At 33.3% G+C, this 19,092-nt stretch overlaps 1 protein-coding gene and 2 non-coding genes across 3 annotated transcripts; 1 reads left to right on the forward strand and 2 right to left on the reverse strand.

Annotated features, from left to right (window-relative positions):
• Positions 1–555: 555 nt before the first annotated feature.
• Trnah-gug (transfer RNA histidin (anticodon GUG)) lies at positions 556–627 on the reverse strand. Its single transcript has one exon. It is a non-coding gene; the product is annotated as a tRNA-His (tRNA).
• Positions 628–3,524: 2,897 nt separating this feature from the next.
• Positions 3,525–3,596, reverse strand: Trnah-gug (transfer RNA histidin (anticodon GUG)). The gene has a single exon. It is a non-coding gene; the product is annotated as a tRNA-His (tRNA).
• A 1,380-nt stretch (positions 3,597–4,976) lies between these two features.
• Positions 4,977–19,088, forward strand: LOC134232275 (serine dehydratase-like; the record flags this gene model as incomplete). Its single annotated transcript, XM_062714233.1, has 8 exons — positions 4,977–5,054; positions 15,279–15,431; positions 15,550–15,702; positions 16,253–16,328; positions 16,443–16,482; positions 18,123–18,350; positions 18,458–18,582; positions 19,069–19,088. Coding segments are annotated over exons 2-8 (795 nt in total), but the record flags the coding sequence as incomplete, so codon positions are not given.
• Positions 19,089–19,092: the final 4 nt, after the last annotated feature.

Here is a 19,092-nt window from a genome sequence, read left to right on the forward strand (position 1 = left end):
GAGTAACCGAGTACCGATTTTAGTATTCGATACTCGGACGTTCGATCGAGTACGCGGTTAACCGGGTACTCGTTGACATCCCTAATTAAAATATTCTCCTTTTGTTTCAAAAGTTCATTCTTTTCAATATCTTATATAAGTAAAAACTTGAGAATACGATAATTTATATATTTTGTATTCCATTTGGGTCCATTTGATTTCCATTTGGGTCCATTTTGGGTTTCATTTGGGTCCATTTGAGTAAATCGACGCACCCTTCAATAAATGTATTCTTCTTTGATTTGTATTTTTATTTCATTTTTTCTACAGTTTCATTTGGGAATGTGACCAGTGCCATATCTTGAAAAATGAATGAAATAAACATTGTTTTTACATCCTTCTTTATATTAATATTACTCCATGCACTCTTTTGGCATTGGTATTCATTACTTCCTCTTAATTTTTATTTTGTAAAGTAATGAAAAGCAAAGAAGAATGTCTTACGCAAAGTGAAAATTCTTCCTTGATTAAATAAAAAGAATAGCTACCATGCCGCAACAGCGACTGCACAGCCACTGCCGTGACCAGGATTCGAACCTGGGTTGTCGCGGCCACAACGCGAAGTACTAACCACTATACGATCACGGCTATATTAGTAGCTGTTCAGCTCTCTGTCGGTAAAGGGTCGGTGCCTTGTTCCAGATTGATTATCAAAAAGGGAAATATTACTTACTTTCCTACTTGATATATATAGCATTATATTACACATAATTAAGCCATTTCCTGTGCCGTAACGATCTTGAACTGTTTTTCTTCAATCAGAGTTACAATCTGGAAAATTTATAAATATATATTTCCAAAACTTTACAAACCCTTTCCATTTTTTAAAAACTTCAATGGATTTTATTTATTTATCATTAAATATTTATAAATCGCCCTAGCTATATATAAAAACTATAAGGCGCTGTACATGCATTATATGTAAAACAAAATAAAATTTACAGCAGTCATATTCGAAAATTGTAAGATAAATATTTAAAAAATTAAAGTGTCCAATATCCATAAAAGTACTAAAAAGATGATAAAAATTTAAAATGCAGCGTCCAAATATATTAAAAGGCTTAGATAGGCAATTTAAAGTCATATGCCTTTTTAAAAAGAAAGGTTTTCAGTTTTTTCTTAAAAATTCCAATTGACTCACCCTTTCTTAAGTACAAAGGTAGTGAGTTCCATGAGGTTGACGCCGCTTTGTGAAATCGTCGATTCGCATATCTCACAGTCCTTGTTGACGGAACCACTTAAAAATTTGATGATTCTGAGTGTACGCTACGTAAAGGTGCGTACAACTCGATTACTTGGCAAACATATACTCTTCAAAAAAAAAGAAACGCATAGTAGGAACAATATCCTGAAAAATGTTTGATAATTTATTCATAATTTCTTTTTTAGAAGGATATGACGTATTCGAGTAAAATGCATAATTTTTTAATGCAATTGTTAACTTTACAGCTATTCTACAAATCTCACAGACAAAAAGACCTGATTTTGCAAAATTCCTTAAAAATGTTTGATCTCAATTTTCATTTGTTTAATTTGTTTCTGATGCAATTACTTCAGACTCCAAAGGGCTATCAAATGCGGGGGTTCTCGATATTTTGAATCTGGTTTTATCTGAAAATTGACTCTTTCTAAAAATGCTGCATCTGAATGTTGTGTAGCACAAAAAAGAAAATGAGCTACTGGAAGCAGGTATACCGCAGTCTACAATTGCAAAAGGTTTAAATGTTATGCACAGCACCATATCTAACTTATAAAACATAAATCATTAACCTGGAACACCCAGTATTCGCAAAAAATACGGGAGACCACATGTGACATCAGCAGCACAGCATCACTTCAGAGGATTAGGTAAACTTTATGAATGTAACACAGTGACGTCATCTACAGTATTAGCTATTCCTGAACTGCAAAGACCATCTAACAAGATTGTTTTCAGTTGACTATGAATTGTTGCAAAAGGATTATTCTTGCCATTGTTCTAACCCTACAACACCCAAAATATCGACTTCAAAGATTTCAGATCAATAGAGTATGACCACAAGCATCACCGCTGAAAATTTTGGTTGAGCTTTTAATCCAGATGTTTATCGGAAAGCGTTTTATAAATTTAAGAGTGCTCAGGCTTCGCAATGATCGTTATAGACAGAAAATTGCCTCCAGGACGTTAAAAAATTGGTAGTGTAATGATAATGAAAATGGTATCACATAAAAGTAAGACTGATATGGTTTGTATTCAAAGGACTTTGATAGAAAAAGGTACTCTTACGATTTTCTACCTGCACATGCCTATTCAATTTTGCGGCATTCTAGAGACGTAGTTCAATCTGACAATACCCAGCAATATACGGCTCGTTTGACACTCCCATACTTGCAAAGCAGCAACAACAACCTGTTTCTGCCATAGTCATCTGAAACGCCAGATTTAACCCCCATTGAGCAGCATTGGACAAAATGGATACACATAATTTATCAAAGACAATCGCATCCTCAGACTCTGTAACAGCTGTCCAAAGCTTTACATTCGGAGGGGGAGAGTATTCCTATACAGTTTTTTTGCACATATTTGCTTTCATTAGATGCTGTTTTTGGCTATCAATTGTGTCTGCGGGGGGGGGGGCATACCATAAATTGATCTTTAATTACCTTAAACTGTCTAGGATTTTAAAACTCTTGAGTAATTATGACATTTAGATAGTATTCCTATTGTAAACCACATTTCTGTCTTATCAATACATCATTTTACTAAAGAGGCTCTTTGTTCTATGTGTCACAAAAATTCTACAATGCGTTTCTTTTTTTGAAGAGTATATGTTGGAGCCTGTCCGTGGAGTGCTTTGAATGCATAAACAAGAGTCTTAAATTAGCAACGAAACTCTACCGGTAACCAGTGTAGATTGATAAGAAGAGGAGTCATATGGTCATTTTTCTAATAACTTTAATAATGTTATTATGCGCGCAAGTGTCTTTTGTACACATTGAAGCTTGTCTGTAAGTTGTTTGTTAATCCCAACAAGTATGGCATTTCCGTAATCCAAACGTCCATACCGACGAGCATATTCAAAACTTTATGCTACATGTATGAGTTAATCTGGTGAAATGTATATTTAAAACATCAAACGAATCGAAAATGACACAATTCGTAATAGATTGTAGTATTCTAAATAATATATTAGATTTTGAGAAAGGTATTGTGTGTAGAATTTGCATGGTTTTTCCAACGGGAGTAAACAACAGTGATTTCTATTCAATAAATATACTCTTCTTTGATTTGTATTTTTATTTCATTTTTTTCTACATTTTCATTTGGGAATGTGACCAGTGCCATATGTTGAAAATGAATGAAATAAACATTGTTCTTACATCCTTCTTTATATTAATATTACTCCATGCACTCTTTTGGCATTGGTATTCATTACTTCCTCTTAATTTTTATTTTGTAAATAAAAAGAATAGCTACTATGCCGTAACAGCGACTGCACAGCCACTGCCGTGACCAGGATTCGAACCTGGGTTGTCGCGGCCACAACGCGAAGTACTAACCACTATACGATCACGGCTATATTAGTAGCTGTTAAGCTTTCTGTCGGTAAAGGGTCGGTGCCTTGTTCCAGACTGATTATCAAAAAGGGAAATATAACTATTGATGTATATAGCATTATATTACATACAAGCCATTTCCTGTGCCGTGACGATCTTGACTGTTTTTCTTCAATCAGATTTACAATCTGGAAAATTTATAAATATATATTTCCAAAATTTTACAAACCCTTTCCATTTTTAAAAACTTCAATGGATTTTATTTATTTATTATTAAACATTTACAAAGCGCCCTAGCTATATATAAAATCTCTAAGGCGCTGTTCATGCATTATATGTAAAACAAAATAAAATTTACAGCAGTCATATTCGAAAATTGTAAGATAAGTATTTAAAAATTTAAAAGTGTCAAATATCCATAAAAGTACTAAAAAGATGATAAAAATTTAAAATGCAGCGTCCAAATATATTAAGAGGCTAAGATATGCAATTTAAAGTCATATGCCTTTTTTTAAAAATTGGCATTGTAGAAGAATAAGAATTAAAATATTATGCAGAATTTTTTGAATATAGGTTAAGATAAACATCTGCTCAAAAGCTCAGGAGCGAACCTCGTTAAGCAACTGGTTTCCCAGTGGCGTGAGAAATTTAAGTAAAATAAAACTTCAGTGGAATTTAGAAGGGTTGTGTCTGTACATATCTGCTGTATAACGTTAAACTGATTACGAAATTTACTTTCTTTGAAGAGAAAGTAAATACCGTATACACTTAAATAAAAATTTTAGCGAAGATTTAATTTTGGCATTATAAGCGAGGCTGTTGAGATCGCTAAAATTGCATATCACTAAAAATGAATTGCGTTTTATTTGTACTAGCTTCTTGAGTGAGCAATTTATATTCGCTAAAATTACTTCTCGCTAAAAATAAAATACCAGTTTTTAAGGAGAAATCGCTAAATTTGCGTCTCGCTAAAATTTCTACTTATAAATTTATACGGTATACCATTAACGTTTTCTACTGAGTCCATGATTTATCAAGAACCCTGGTCAGTGTATAGGAATTCGATCCACAATTTAGCTTATTGGAGAAGGGGAAGTAACTCAAGAAAAATCTTTGTCGTCTCTAAGGACCACGCAAAATAGCAATTTGAAATAATTATTCCCATTATTATTTTCTTAAATAATATTTTCACATACTTAGAACACAAAAGATGTTTTGCTTGAGTGCTTTGGTCAATCAATGCTTCTTTATGCTCTACAGCATTCTACATGTGCAGACGAAATTTAAAATTGTCGAAAACTGTGTTTTATTCACTAATTGAAACCGAAAGTAGGGGGTCACGCCTAGCTTTGCAGTTTTAGTACTAGTTTTACATCTCGAATGATATGACGTATCACTAGCTGATCCAGATTTAGTGGGTGCATGCATAAAAAACGGAGTGTAGGATATATACTTTTTAAAAGCAGATTTGGGTTTTGGTAATGTATTGTAAATGCTTTTCAATATCAGTTATCAAATTACTAAAATGATGTTACATATACTTTCATGTGAATATATTTCAAATTATGTTAATGTGGATCAGCTCTAGATGCCTAAAATTGCTATGTACATGCACAGGCCTCTGCAAATCTATCATTTAGCCATTATATGCTTGATCATAGTGATATACCGTGTAGCCGGTTATTTTGGCGGGAATATAATTTTGGCCCATTTTAGCAATTTAAAAAAAATCACCAAAATGAAAACCGCTAAAATTATAGTCTACGGTGACGCTTTGCGTTTGTAAACTTCCCCATTTTGGAATGATTGTTAGGTCGATCACCTGTATATAAGCCAACAAACAGTTACAATGTATAAATATAGATTTATCCATACAGTTAATATGATATAGAATAAACAAAAATATAAACAGAGTAGTTCTATATATTCTAAAACTACTTTTTAATTGGTTTTACCACTGCCCAACCTTTTACTCCATTAATTCGACTTTAATAAAGATTATGTTTGTTTAACAATGGTTTCGAATCATCTGCCATTTTAAAAACACACTCAATTAAGAACAATAAAGTTTATTCAACAATTTGTGTTTTCGCTACATATACTTGTTAATTAGTACATAACTATGTACGAAAATATTTCGCTTGGGACGGTTTGTTACGTAATCACAGACGGCGCATGGAATGCATTGTCAGCAAAATGTCATAACATGTGTAACATGCTTGGGTTGATAAAAAAAAAAGAAATATTTACGTACATAAGCTAGTAACTTATACAATCAAAGAACTGTGAAAATTTTAAAATAGACTTATGGAGATATAAGCAAATTAAGCTTATATGTAAACTGATTTTGCAATGAAAAAAGGTTTGCGTCTTACTTTTATTTAAAATGATACAAATATATTAACTTGTGGAAAAATGACCATTTTAATTACTTGCAGAATAAAAATAAGAGCTTCATCTGTATTTGCATTTTTGAGGTGTGTTTATCCATAGTGTCTGCGTTTTCCCTTGGATTTCCCACCAACATTGGGGGTGCATCCGTTACAAAAGCGCGGCATATACATGCGACTTTGCATACGGTATACAATTAGGATTTTAAATTCACCAAAATATTATCCGCTTAAATTAATGGTATACATTGGCAACCTATAATCGCCAAATTTGTGTCCCGCCAAAAAACAGGTTATACGGTATATACCCCCTCTACTCAGTATATATAAATGCACCAGGTATGCAACGACTTTTTTTACCCCTCGACGATTCGGAACCGAATTTTTGGGGAGAACGAAAGTGTCTAACCTTTAGTGTGCAGAACTGTGCCCAAAATTGATTTTCCTAATACAAAACTATGACCTTTGATTTTTTAAATTTGTTTTGTACGGAAGCCCGTTGAGGTCAGTTCAGAGAAAGAAATATTTTTATAATATGCGTTTAATCGCAATAATAATTGTGCTTAAACGCAAAAGATTGGGTTTAATCGCAATAAAAATTGCGTTTAAACGCAAAACATTGCGATTAATCGCAATAATTATTGCGTTTGAACGCAAAGTGCTTTGCGTTTAATTGCAAAAGATTGCGTTTCATCGCAATCTTTTGCGTTTAAACACAATAATTTTGCGATTAAACGCAATTAAATTTTCGTGTTTAATCGCTTAAGGAAGCTCTAAACACTAACAGAAACTGTTTTTTGGACTCAGAGAAAAATACATCGTATAAAGATGTGCATATTGAGACTTTTTCATTCATTTAGAACATAAGGTACGTGCCTTATTTGCACAGGAAAAATGTTCAAAGACAATGGACTGTTTGTGAGCAGAAGTCACTGTTGTTTACTTACATTGGGAAAATCAATGAAAATAATTATTTAAATTTCTTCTTCTTGGTCTTATATACCGCTAAAAATATTTCTATTTATAATAAATTATGTAATTAACAGTAAATAGCAGTTTCTTTAATCTTACATCTAAGGGCAGATCACTCTAACTGCATAAAACTACCCAATAATTAGAGCTCTTCAGTGTGCAGTGTTTAGAGCGTCCTTAATTAAGGTCTTCCGTTTCCAACGGAAGACCTTCTACTGATTCTGAAGATTAAGATTATTCTTATTATTCTTTTTTTTTTTCTTCCTAGACGCCAACTTTGAGGCCTCGTATCTCGCTCATTTTTTAATGGATTTTGTTCAAATTTTCAGACATTATAGACGGTAATAAACTCTATCAGAATGCTGTCAATAATTTCAAAAAGTCACTTCCGGTTTCGAGTTATTTCCCTTTAAACGAAAAATTATAGGCTTTCATTTCCAGACAAAGGCTCAGAGACCACTAGAGCTGGAGCAGAATTTTTACTGGTTTTAGATAACAGAAGGATTGAAGTTGTGCACATCGGTTTTTGTTTTTCGATTTCTCTATTCAAAATGGCGCAATACAGGGGTCAAAAAATAGAACGCCTAAAAGAGCGAAAATTTACACATGTTTTCCTTTTTATCTTGAAAACTAAAAATATTTTGTTAAGACATGTTGAACAAAAGTTGTGCATAATTGCAAGGGCTTTCATTTAATACTATAGAAAAGGGGCTGACCCCTAAAATAAGGGATCTCTGGAGCTTGAAAGTTTTTGCTTTATAACTCAAAAACGGTAAATATTTCGATCTAGATATTACGAGCAAACTTGTTCTTTAACACCCTTTTGATCTGATAGGAATGTTTATTTGTTCGAATATACCGGGGTTATTGCATAATATGCAGTCGAAAGCAGGTCAGGTAAACATGTAGCGTTTTCATTCGGCAAGTAAATCTGACCTCATCATGTGTATAACTTGCTGTATATAATATACCCTACGGTATTTTATGTTGATTTTCTTCAAAATAAGGTTTAAACCTGTTTTATGATTAACTATTAAATCATGTATTACAACTACTTTTTCTATTTTTCTTTATAAAATTTAATTAGTTTTATAGTGAACACGTCTTTAAAAGCGGAAGATATAAAATCTACTTTTCTACGTTTATCATTGTAACAAACTATATAATTAATCTTAAACTTTATACATTGAATAATTCACGATCATTAGTTGATACATATTACGATCCCATTGTTCAGCGAGATGTTTTACAGTTATGTAATCAAAGCCGCAAATCCCACGCTGTCGATCTAGGTCACGAGTGTACAAGGCACCTGTGGACATAAACAAAGCAAGTGTTTGTGATTGTATTAGACCATTCTGTAGAAAGACCTAACAATTAATAGAAAACTGTGTTTTTAATTATATCGCGATTCAATAAGATTATTTTACCCATCTTTCATATTTAATCGTAATTCCAAACACTGGTGCATAAAATCATTTTGAACTGTGTTCGCTTTCTTTGGCCTGTTCTCGCAAAATAAACAAAGCAAGTGTTTGTGATTGTATTAGACCATTGTGTAGAAAGACTTAACAATTAATAGAAAACTGTGTTTTTAATTACATCGCGATTCAATAAGATTATTTTACCCATCTTTCATATTTAATCGTAATTCCAAACACTGGTGCATAAAATCATTTTGAACTGTGTTCGCTTTCTTTGGCCTATTCTCGCAAAATAAAAAAAAACTCTATTCTGTGTTAATGTATTTTATTTCAATTGTAATTGAGTAGGGGCTTCGGCAAATAATTATAATGAGGGATGGATAGTGATAGGTAATATTGTATATGTACGTTTTATTTTTACCATGATCACTCTTTAATTTCTCCATTTACCGGGGTATCATTTTTTAAAGATTAAATAAACATTGAACATAAAAAGTAATTTATAATATACTTTTGTTCACGTATTTGTAATACCGGTATAGCAAACAGGTTATATCCAGCTTTGTCACTTTGTGTCTAAAGTTGTGTTGCCCGGTCCTTGTTTACAAGCACGTGGTTGCAGAGCTCGAGAACAGTGGGCATATATGAAAATCCATTGTGTACTCCGATAGTTACAAATGGAAAATTGGGTTTAAAATATGTCGTTTCTTTCATATCATTTCATTTCACTCTGTTTCAGCTTGTTTAAATCAATCGTAATCGCTCGATTTATTCATTGTAAGTTTTATGTATTTTGATAGCCGAATAAACACTAACTTGGTTTGCAATAACCCCCCCCCCCTGCTTTTTGGAGGTGGATATTGTTTTATGAATATTAAAGTTACATGTACGCATGCATGGTAGTGAAAACATCCAACGTTAAATTAAGCACTTTTGAGTATGCAGTTATTCGCTACTAAACTTTAAAATGTTATTGTACAAAAATAATATACTTTTTCGTTGAATCAACATTGCACGATTTGACATGCTTGTACATGTTCAGTCGATGTCAGTATAAATATACATGAATGCACTTTTGCCTAGAATAACGGTCAAAATATATACATCCAGAGTTTAAGAATACGATTTTTAAAAAATTGAAAATTCGTTAATGCTATTTATCATTAACCAGTATCTCGACGATAAAACATCAATTTTAATTCTTTACCAAACGTCCTCCCGGTCAGTCATTGTTAATGTTGGTGACATGAAATGTAGATACTATAGGGTCTCAGTAAATAATTTCACCTTAATTATCCTCATCGTCATTCGGTGTTTTCATCATTAGAAATAAATTGTTTGAGGACGTCTTGTTTTCTCTTCTCACATTGGTAACGCGTAGGAAAAAGTTTTTAAACAAAGCAAACGGCATTTTACAAAAAAGGAAAACGTGAAGAAAAAACGTGTCTATTTAGATTAAAAACACAACGCATCAATTTGTGTATTTGATTAATCCACATACGTTTTTTTCCTTCTCCCATGCATTTCGACTATACGGAAAAAAAGGATCAGCAAATCCTTTGGTAATATTAAAAGAAAGGTGTTGTACCTTCAAAAGACACTATATCCCACAGGCCTTTAGATTGCTTAGAAAAAAAATTGTGTGTATTTTTTTCCCAACACCTCAATTTTTTTTTCTAAGCGATCTAAAGGCCTGTGCTATATCTGAACAGTTATTACAGAGACTACCAAATATATCACGGCGTCCCTGAAAGAATTATTTTTAAATATTTCAATAAATTCTAATTTAGTTCAAAGAAAGCCACGCTGTTGTATACAAACATTCCAAAAATAATCTTTCATGTTTCATGGACCGACACGTGGTTAAATTTCCTCTCATCACTATAAGTACCCCCCCCCCCCCCTTTAACATGTTTAAAATGAATATACAATGTCTTCCTTCTGAGCCGAGAATGTTAGTTGGTTGATTTGTTTTTGTACATGCGTATATACATGTAGATTAAGGCTGGTGTTGAATTCCGAAAGAAAGTCACAACCTATTTTTTTATGTAAACCAATAATCATTCTATGCCCCGCCATGAATATGGCTTGGGATATAATGTTTGTCATGTCGGACGTCTTCCATCCTGCCTTATCTCCTTCCGTCACACTTTGCCTTTAGCTAAGTTCAAAGCTCAGTTTCAAACAAACTAACCAAGATATTTTTAAAAATAATCAAACTTCATACACAGTATAGCTGCAGAAAAAAAAAAAAAATAACAGACAGGAGAGTTGTACTGAGCCACCCACTGAAAAAACCGGTCCTACTAAACAGAGTACGCTAGTACATATAAGACTTTAGAGTAAGCTAGTAATAACTGTATATTTATTGCGGAAAAGTTTTTGAAATATTTCTTCAAACTGAAAGCCTTTTATTGCCTGACGTCACGCTAAGGATCAATAGGGTTCGAAGAGGTCACAGTTAGCCAGCAAAATTTTGTGCATGCTGATTATCATCGGATTTGTTACATGCATTTCAGCAACAACAGTTATCTATTCTGTTAGCAGAAAAATAAACTTATTGCTAATACAATACATTGAAGTATTTATTTTCTCTAGCCTTTTGCTAGCATATATTTATTTCATGCGAGTTCTTATACGGATATATGTCCGTTTGACCTTTTTTTCTGCGTTTCTATACTACTGGATTAGTCCATTTGTCTTCTAGGTAAGGGGTGACGCTATTATTTCGCGCCAAAATGTCACGTGTAGGTTTTTGCACCCTTTTTCTGGACTATTCTATTGAATGAAAATGAAAACTGCATGAATTATGTAAAGTCTGTTCTTTTTTGTCAGAATCCTGGTCGAGCTTTGGAAAAAAAAAAAACAAACAATTCGGTGACATTGTGAAGTGAGTTAGAAGTTACATCATTTAAAGTAATAAAACATTTGATGTTGATCCCTCATCTCTGGGAAAAACTTCCTGAATCCGCACCATGGCATTCATATATCGCCGTCAAGTTTGTTGGGTCATTTAAAGCTTTAATTATTTTTCCCACGTTTCCAACAATCTTCGATACTTTGGCATACCCAAGAAACTATCAATCATATTGTACACGTCAGTCATAATTGTTAGATCCCCAATTTCTTGTAGTTATCATATTTTCAGCTGCCACCTTTATATGTAGCCATGCTTTCAAGCATTAATCAAATGTTTTTCCTTATTTACGTCATTCTCTAAAACCATTTTAGACTTGCGGACAGAGGTGTTCATATTTTCGTCCCGGGTTCGAATCTACAGCGGGACATGATCATGATTTCATTTTTTATTTGAGATACAAACAGTATTATATATGGTTTATGTTTTGTGCAACATCTCCATAATTTACTCCAGTGAAATAATTTAACCCCCCCCCCCCAAATGTAAACGTTTATAGTTTATCATGCTCATAGATTCTATAGATATTGATGACATAGTCAGCCAAGCTTTTTAAAAAGCTGTTACTTGTGTTATTATTTGTTTATTTATTCGCGCAAAGGACATTGGGTAGTAAAGGAGCTCTGGGAATGTTGCACAACAAAATTTGCTTGACGTGTTTACAATTCCGAACTTCTTTTCTTACACGTTATTCTATTGAGCTCGCTGCACTCGCTATTATACGGTTCTTGAAAATGAAAGAAACGTCGTAGTCTCTATGAAAAGTAACCGATTTTCTTGATTGTACAATCATTTTTTAAGAAATTAGGGGGGGGGGGTTAAGTTATACAAAGAAAAAAAATAATATGTGTCATTTTAGATTGCCGACGTGCAATGATCTGATACATGTGTACCGTATTTATGAGAGGTTCATATCTCTTCCCTCGTCTGAAAAGTGTCGCATCCATTGATATTTTCTTTTTTGCTACGATTTAATGCTTTAAAAATGATGTCTTTATTTAATTTGGTTATTTTTGATATATAAATATCTGTCCCACCTGTCTGTGGGATGCGATAGTAAAGTGTCTGCCGTCCGTTCGTCTGTCTAGCTGTCTGTCTGTCTATAAACAATTTTTCAAAATACTACTCTTCCTACCGTTTTGGTCTGATTTCAATATAACTTGGCACACAAGTACACATCTCTAAGATACATAGTATAGTGCATCGGTTTTTGAATGCTTTAAGATGCGACGTCTTCAACAGTTTTTGTCTGAATTCAATATTGCTTGGCACATAAGTAGCCTTCACTAAGATACAAAATATCGTGCATCCGTTTTTGATTTCGATGAACGGTGTTGCCATGGTTACTAAAAATAGAAATTTCTGTATATAATTCCTTAAAAATGCTACTCCTCCTACAGTTTTAGTTTGATTTCAATATAACTGGACACACAAGTAGACTTCAATGTGATACATAATTAAGTGCATCGTTTTTGATTTCGATGAACGGTGTTGTCATGATTACAAAAAATAGAAATTTATGTGAAATTCCTTTAAAACGCTACTCCTTCTACAGTTTTGGTCTGATGGCAATGGCTAGTTTTCTCTTCCTTTGTTATAAGTACAAACAAGTAGAGCTATAGTCTCGACATTGTGTTGAACCCAATGAATCATTTTGCCTCGATTATAGTCAGAAAAAAACTCATGGCTGAACATATCCAGTCATTTGGACGAGTCAAGATTAGTGACAGTGAAACTGTAAATTCGCTACCATTTTTCTGCTAGTGAAACATTGCTGATATAATGCAGGGTGGGACGTGACCTTGACTCGAGTTCAAAGTCCCCAAGGATAAGATGTTTTTGGTTGGATGCATGGACAGAAAGAATATCTAAATAAAATGTTTGAAATTTTCCAGACGGTAACACATGGATAATATTTTTATAACGAGAGCTAGTCATTGCTTAGATCAAGGTCATTTGGAGAGTTCAAGGTCACTGAAAGTTCAAGGTCACATATATTCCTTTACAGTCTTTTCCTAGCTAAACATTGCAAGTTGCTTCTCTTAAAAGGTTTAAATTTTCACTTGTAGAACTTTAGAATGTGGCTTGACCTAGACTCAAGGTTACGTCTTCTTATCCGTAGCTCCAACGGAAGACCTATTCGTTGCTTTGCAACGAGCTCGGCTCTAGTTGCAATAATATTGCGTTCAATTGCAATAATTTTTTTGCATTTAAACGCAATGATTTTTTGCACTTATAAACGCACTCTTTGTATCTTAACGCTATAATCCTTCGTTCTATGGATTTATTTTGCATTTAAACACAGTGATATAGTCTTGTAGTTTGAAATCAGACATCAATTAGCAAAAGATTATAATAAATACTATGGTACGCAATGAGTTTTTGCACTTAAACACAGTACTCTTTGTATTTTAACGCAATAATCCATCGTTTTAAGGATTCATTTTGCACTTAAACACAATGATATAGTCTTGTAGTTTGAAATCAGACATCAGTTAGCAAAAGATTATAATAAATTCTATGGTCCGGTTTTTTCAAAGAAGAACCGCTTGGTTCTGTGGCTTTTTGCAAAATGTTGCAGTTTTTGAGAATTGAAGTTTAAGAAAGACATCCTTACAACCAGAGTTTCTAAAACCTATTAGAACCCTACACTAATCAATTGCTTACGTATCACAGCTAATTAAGAATGTTTCAGTGGTATTAATAGACATATCATTTTGAATCTGTTTTCATTTGATTTCATACGATTCCATCTCCTAAGTTCTCGTGTTCTCGTGTTAACTGTATGTGATCAAAAGAAAGGTTGTGAATATACATAATATCCGTAATATGTACATATATATAATCTAAATATTTCATCAGTCGTTTTCTTAACCCCTTTATACCATGGTTTAAACTTTGTGACCGCAACGTGGATGGGGTGATGGTTTTTCGATCATTTTTCTTTTTCAGTCTTTTATTTCAAAAATCATTTAAAATCGTTTGCATAGTTTCAAAGTTTAAAAATAGAAAAAAAACCCAATAAGATATTAATTGTAATGTGTGTTTGTAAGGGAATATAGATATCTATACATGCTAAAGCAATGTTCCGTTCTTAGGTTGTCTTAAGTTTGTTTCTACAGACAGACACTTTTTTCTCCTCTTTAAATCCACACCAATGATTTCACAATTCAGAAAATAATGCTTGTTCAGAAGAATCTGATTCTATAAAGCTAAACAAAACACAATCCTCTCAATAATTTACTGTAGAAAAAAGACAGAAAAAAGTATTACCGGGGTAGTATGTGTGGGTCCATTGCACTCTTCAAAGATCAATAGAAATGGTTGCTTTTGAATACAAACTTTAAGATTATTGGGTTTAAACGCAAAGAGTATTGCGTTTAAATGCAAAAAAATATTGCATTCAATCGCAATATTATTGCGTTTAATCGCAAAAATTATTGAGTTTAATCGCAAAAGTATTGCGTTTAATCGCAATATTATTGCGTTTAAACGCAAAAGATTGTGTCAAAACGCAATTTTTTGCGATTAAACGCAAAGTACTTTGCGTTTAAACGCAATAATTATTGCGATTGATCGCAATGCTTTGCGCTTAAACGCATAGATTATTGCGATTAAACGCAACGTTTTGCGTTTGCGATTTAACGTAATAAATTTTTTTTTCCTCTGAGCTGGCCTCAACGGGCTTCCTTAGTTTTTGACTTGTTTTGCTACATGTTATTGCAGTAGAAAAATAATTGCTTTTAATTTGGTGTGATTTATGAAATGCAGAACCGTTGATTACGTGTCGTCAGCGCATGGCGATGATCAGGCCTAGAGAAAAAATTAAGTAAACAAAAATGCAGTTAAGCAACATCGTTAAATCTCTCATGGCAAGCCATGGATTTTGTGTCCATTCTATTTCTTGACAGTAGATTTGTGGAAATAGAATGTACTAGACTCCCCTCTCTTTCTCTACATAACACGAAAACTGCAACAAGTTTCTTTGCATGCCTTTAGATGGATGCTCAAAGACCTCTCCACACAGTAACTCCTACCATTCACAGCATTCCATTGTCAAAATGTGCTGGTTTTCCAGTTTATCTCAAACTAGAGAATCTCCAAGTTCCAGGAAGTTTCAAGATCAGGGGAATAGGCAATTTTTGTCAGAAGGTCAGGATTAGCGATTTTACCACATTTACAAGAATTTTTTCAATGATATTATTACTGCAATAAGAAAAGTTTTGTTGAGTCTGTATACTGTATTGTACTGTTCATTTTTTCTTTACAGGCAACACAGAAGGGATGCAAAAGAGTTGTTTGTGCCTCAGGAGGAAATGGTGGCCTGGCAGCAGCCTATACCGCTAGACTCCTTAAACTTCCTGCCACCATTGTTATTCCTACAACTACTCCTGCATTTGTGGCAGAAATACTCAGAGACCAGGTAGCACTAAAATTATTCTCTACACCCCCATCCACTCCAACTTTCAACCCCATGCACCCAAAGAAATAAAAAATAGTCAACAAAATTATAAAGAAACCAGATCCAGTTGATAATAAATGAATTATTACATGTATTTTATCATCTGTCACTTTGTTTGTCAGTCACCATAATGTTTACATCTGTTACAGTTAATATGTGTAATCAGGAATTTCACGTTATTTCCTAACCCGTTCAGTAAATAAATGCGTTTACTGGCTGTTGTAGGAAATACATATGTAATCACTGAAAGGGTTAGGAATTACATGCATTTACTGAAAATTTAAGAGAGTTTTACGTGTTTTTACTGATAATATGTTGTATTACTAACATCCTTCTAAAAACAACATGATTCATATATAAAAGTATTTAAACCATATCCGTTTTTCAATGTTTTACAATATGTTCATATACAGTATCTTCTTAGGCTTTACTGTATTTGTATTTTTATGCTTTTCTTTTCTTAGTTTGATATGGAAAAAATATGTAATACTTTCTCGTAACATGTCTATAGGGTGCAACCGTTGAGATCCATGGTAGTGTTTGGGATGAAGCTAATCAGTGTGCTCTTAAAATTGCACAAGATCCAGGTATTCTTTGTTTTCAGTTATGTTAAAATAATTTTTGATAAATGAAACCAGCATTAGAATGTTTTATTTAAAAGTCATCTTGCAAAAAAAATCCTGAACAATTTTTTTTTCTAGATTGTTTGTATATCAATCCATTTGATCACCCAGATGTTTGGTAAGTGTTTTTTTTAAATCAAATAATTCTGCACTTTGGGGTCTTACGTGAAGTAAATGACATGGAAAAACCTTGCTTCTAACGATGCATGCTGTTTGTTTCTGTATTTTTTCCTCTCCTTTGGTCAAGGACCAGGAGAACTATGCTACGGTAAAGATCCATCATCCACCTGTCTGATTTTCTGTTTGCCCAAAAGTTGTTTTTAAAAATCCAACTCCTCCTTCGTAGTTGTTCTATTCTCTATAAAATTATGTACACAAGTGGATCCCATCAGTTTTAATTTGTCATTTTTTAATCAGTGAAATTGTGTTGTTGTTACACAAAAGACTTTTTCCTACAGGAGATTTTACTGTAAAATCACACGTTTTCAAGTCATTTTTTCGTGGTTTGAGGAAAATTTATTGGTTTATGAGGATTTGATTTCGGTGTTGAAGAATTATTTAGTAGTAATATCTGTGAAAAATTGCATTTCGTGGTGGACATAAATTCGTGGGTCTCTTCATTCCCTGAAAACAGTGAAAATTAAATCCCCACGAAAATTATTGACTTCACAGTACATGTATTTAACATTAATAAAGAAAGGATACATAAATAGACTACATGTAAATCAAGGCTCATAACTCTTTTTATAGCGTTGAATTTGTCACAAAAATATACATAAATATCTTTCAAAATGCTACTACTCGTACAATTTCTTTTTATTTCAATGAAATTTAGAAAAAACGTTGTAAATATAAGGATGTATAATTCTGTAAATGGAAAGAAAAAAGAAAGAATTTAAAATTTCCCTTTCAAAGAAAACCAGCTACATTCTCATCAGACACTGCTATTTCCTGTACATGTTAACGTATAGACAATATCATGATTTGCATTTTTAAATGAATAAATTTGATGTGGAACATCATTCATTGGATAATTTTTAGACTTGAGGTTTCCGACCCATAAAAGCTTCAGATTCAATGAATCTGATATATATTGGCTGAATACTCAGTACATGTATATTTAGATATAATCTGTATGTTTAGCATCAGTATGTAGGAGTGGAATGTGTCCTATTTTTAGACCTTGACCTTTCCTTGAGAAGTTATGCCCATTTGCCTTTAAACAATAAAAAGCAATTCTAAAAACTAAAAAGATCTATCTGGTAAAAGATTAGTTTTTGATATTTTTTTATTCTTACTAATAATCTAAATCTTTCTACATCTGTACCATAGCATTTATTAGTATTCTTAGTATTTAAATTTTTATTTAAGAAAATTTGCTCATTTCCATAGACCTCAATGCATTTTCGTTAATTAATTACTGCTCATGTAATTATATTTTAAAACATTTCTCCTGGTAAATCCTTTTGTACTCTAAAATGCCGTGAATTAGTTTCAGAGTATTTAATACAGGATGGCTATAAAAGGTTAGAAAATTATGTCCTTATATGGGTTGGATATCTTAAAACAGAAACATAGTATAATTCAAAAAAAGGGGGAAAATAGGTGGAAAATTGTCCAAACTCCAAAATTCTGTTTAATGTGTAAAACTGTTAGAGTTGAAGGTATAAGTTTCGAATATATATCATACCATACCAACTGAATATCTGTTCCAACTATAAGATAACAGGTTTAACAACTTGTATTATTATATCTTAGGGAGGGAAACGAGTCACTGGTTGTAGAGGCCAAAGAGCAGCTGCCGTCCCCTCCTGATGTTGTGGTGGCCTCAGTCGGAGGTGGGGGCTTACTGTGTGGAGTCATACAGGGTATGGAGAAAGTAGGCTGGGGTCACATCCCAGTGGTTTCTATGGAGACTGTAGGAGCAGATTGTCTGAATGTGTCCTTGAGAGAGAACAAGGTCACCACCATTCCTGCTATCACAAGGTTTCATTCTTTCTGATTCTTTTCAGATGTAATTACTTTCTTCATAGACATGGGATAATGCAATATTGTAAAGCTGAATTTTTTAATAATGCTTTACAATTTTACAGTGTTGCCAAATGCCTTGGTGCTCTCACGCCTTGTACTCGAATATTTGATCTGTGTAAAAAGTACTCAGTGATATCCCAGCTCTGTACCGACAAACAGGCCATTGATGCATGTCTGAAGTTTGCAGGTAAAATATTTTATTTTGTAAGGTTCTTATGCTCATACATTTCTTCTAGGACAGAGAAAGGATTTTTGAAAACATAAGAGGTGTACAACAATAATAGATACAATATTCTATATGCTATATACTCGCCCGCGTGGCGCAATGGTTAGAGCGTCTGCTCTAGAGTCGCGAAGTAAGGAGTCGATCCTTACATCACGGGTTTGAATCCCACTGTGTGACATGGAGACCGGTCCTTCGGATGACACCGTATAAACCAAGGTCTAGTGTCGCAGTAGGTGCTGGCACAAAAAGGATCCCTCCCTACTAAATGACCTTAAGTGCCGAGTATAGGACAAAATTTGCAGCTCTCCTCCGGCAAGTGGTGGCGTCGCCATATGAGTGAAATTTTCTCGATAGGGACGTTAAACAATATATCAGTCAATCATATATGCTTTATATTTACTTCCACATTCAAATGACTACTGTCTTCTTTATGTTAAAATATTACAGATGATCATCGACAGTTAATACAGC

This window comes from Saccostrea cucullata, unplaced genomic scaffold (assembly GCF_032062105.1).
Source record: "Saccostrea cucullata isolate Sc308-1 unplaced genomic scaffold, CSIRO_AGI_Scuc_v1 ctg3835, whole genome shotgun sequence".
Lineage (NCBI taxonomy): Eukaryota > Metazoa > Mollusca > Bivalvia > Ostreida > Ostreidae > Saccostrea > Saccostrea cuccullata.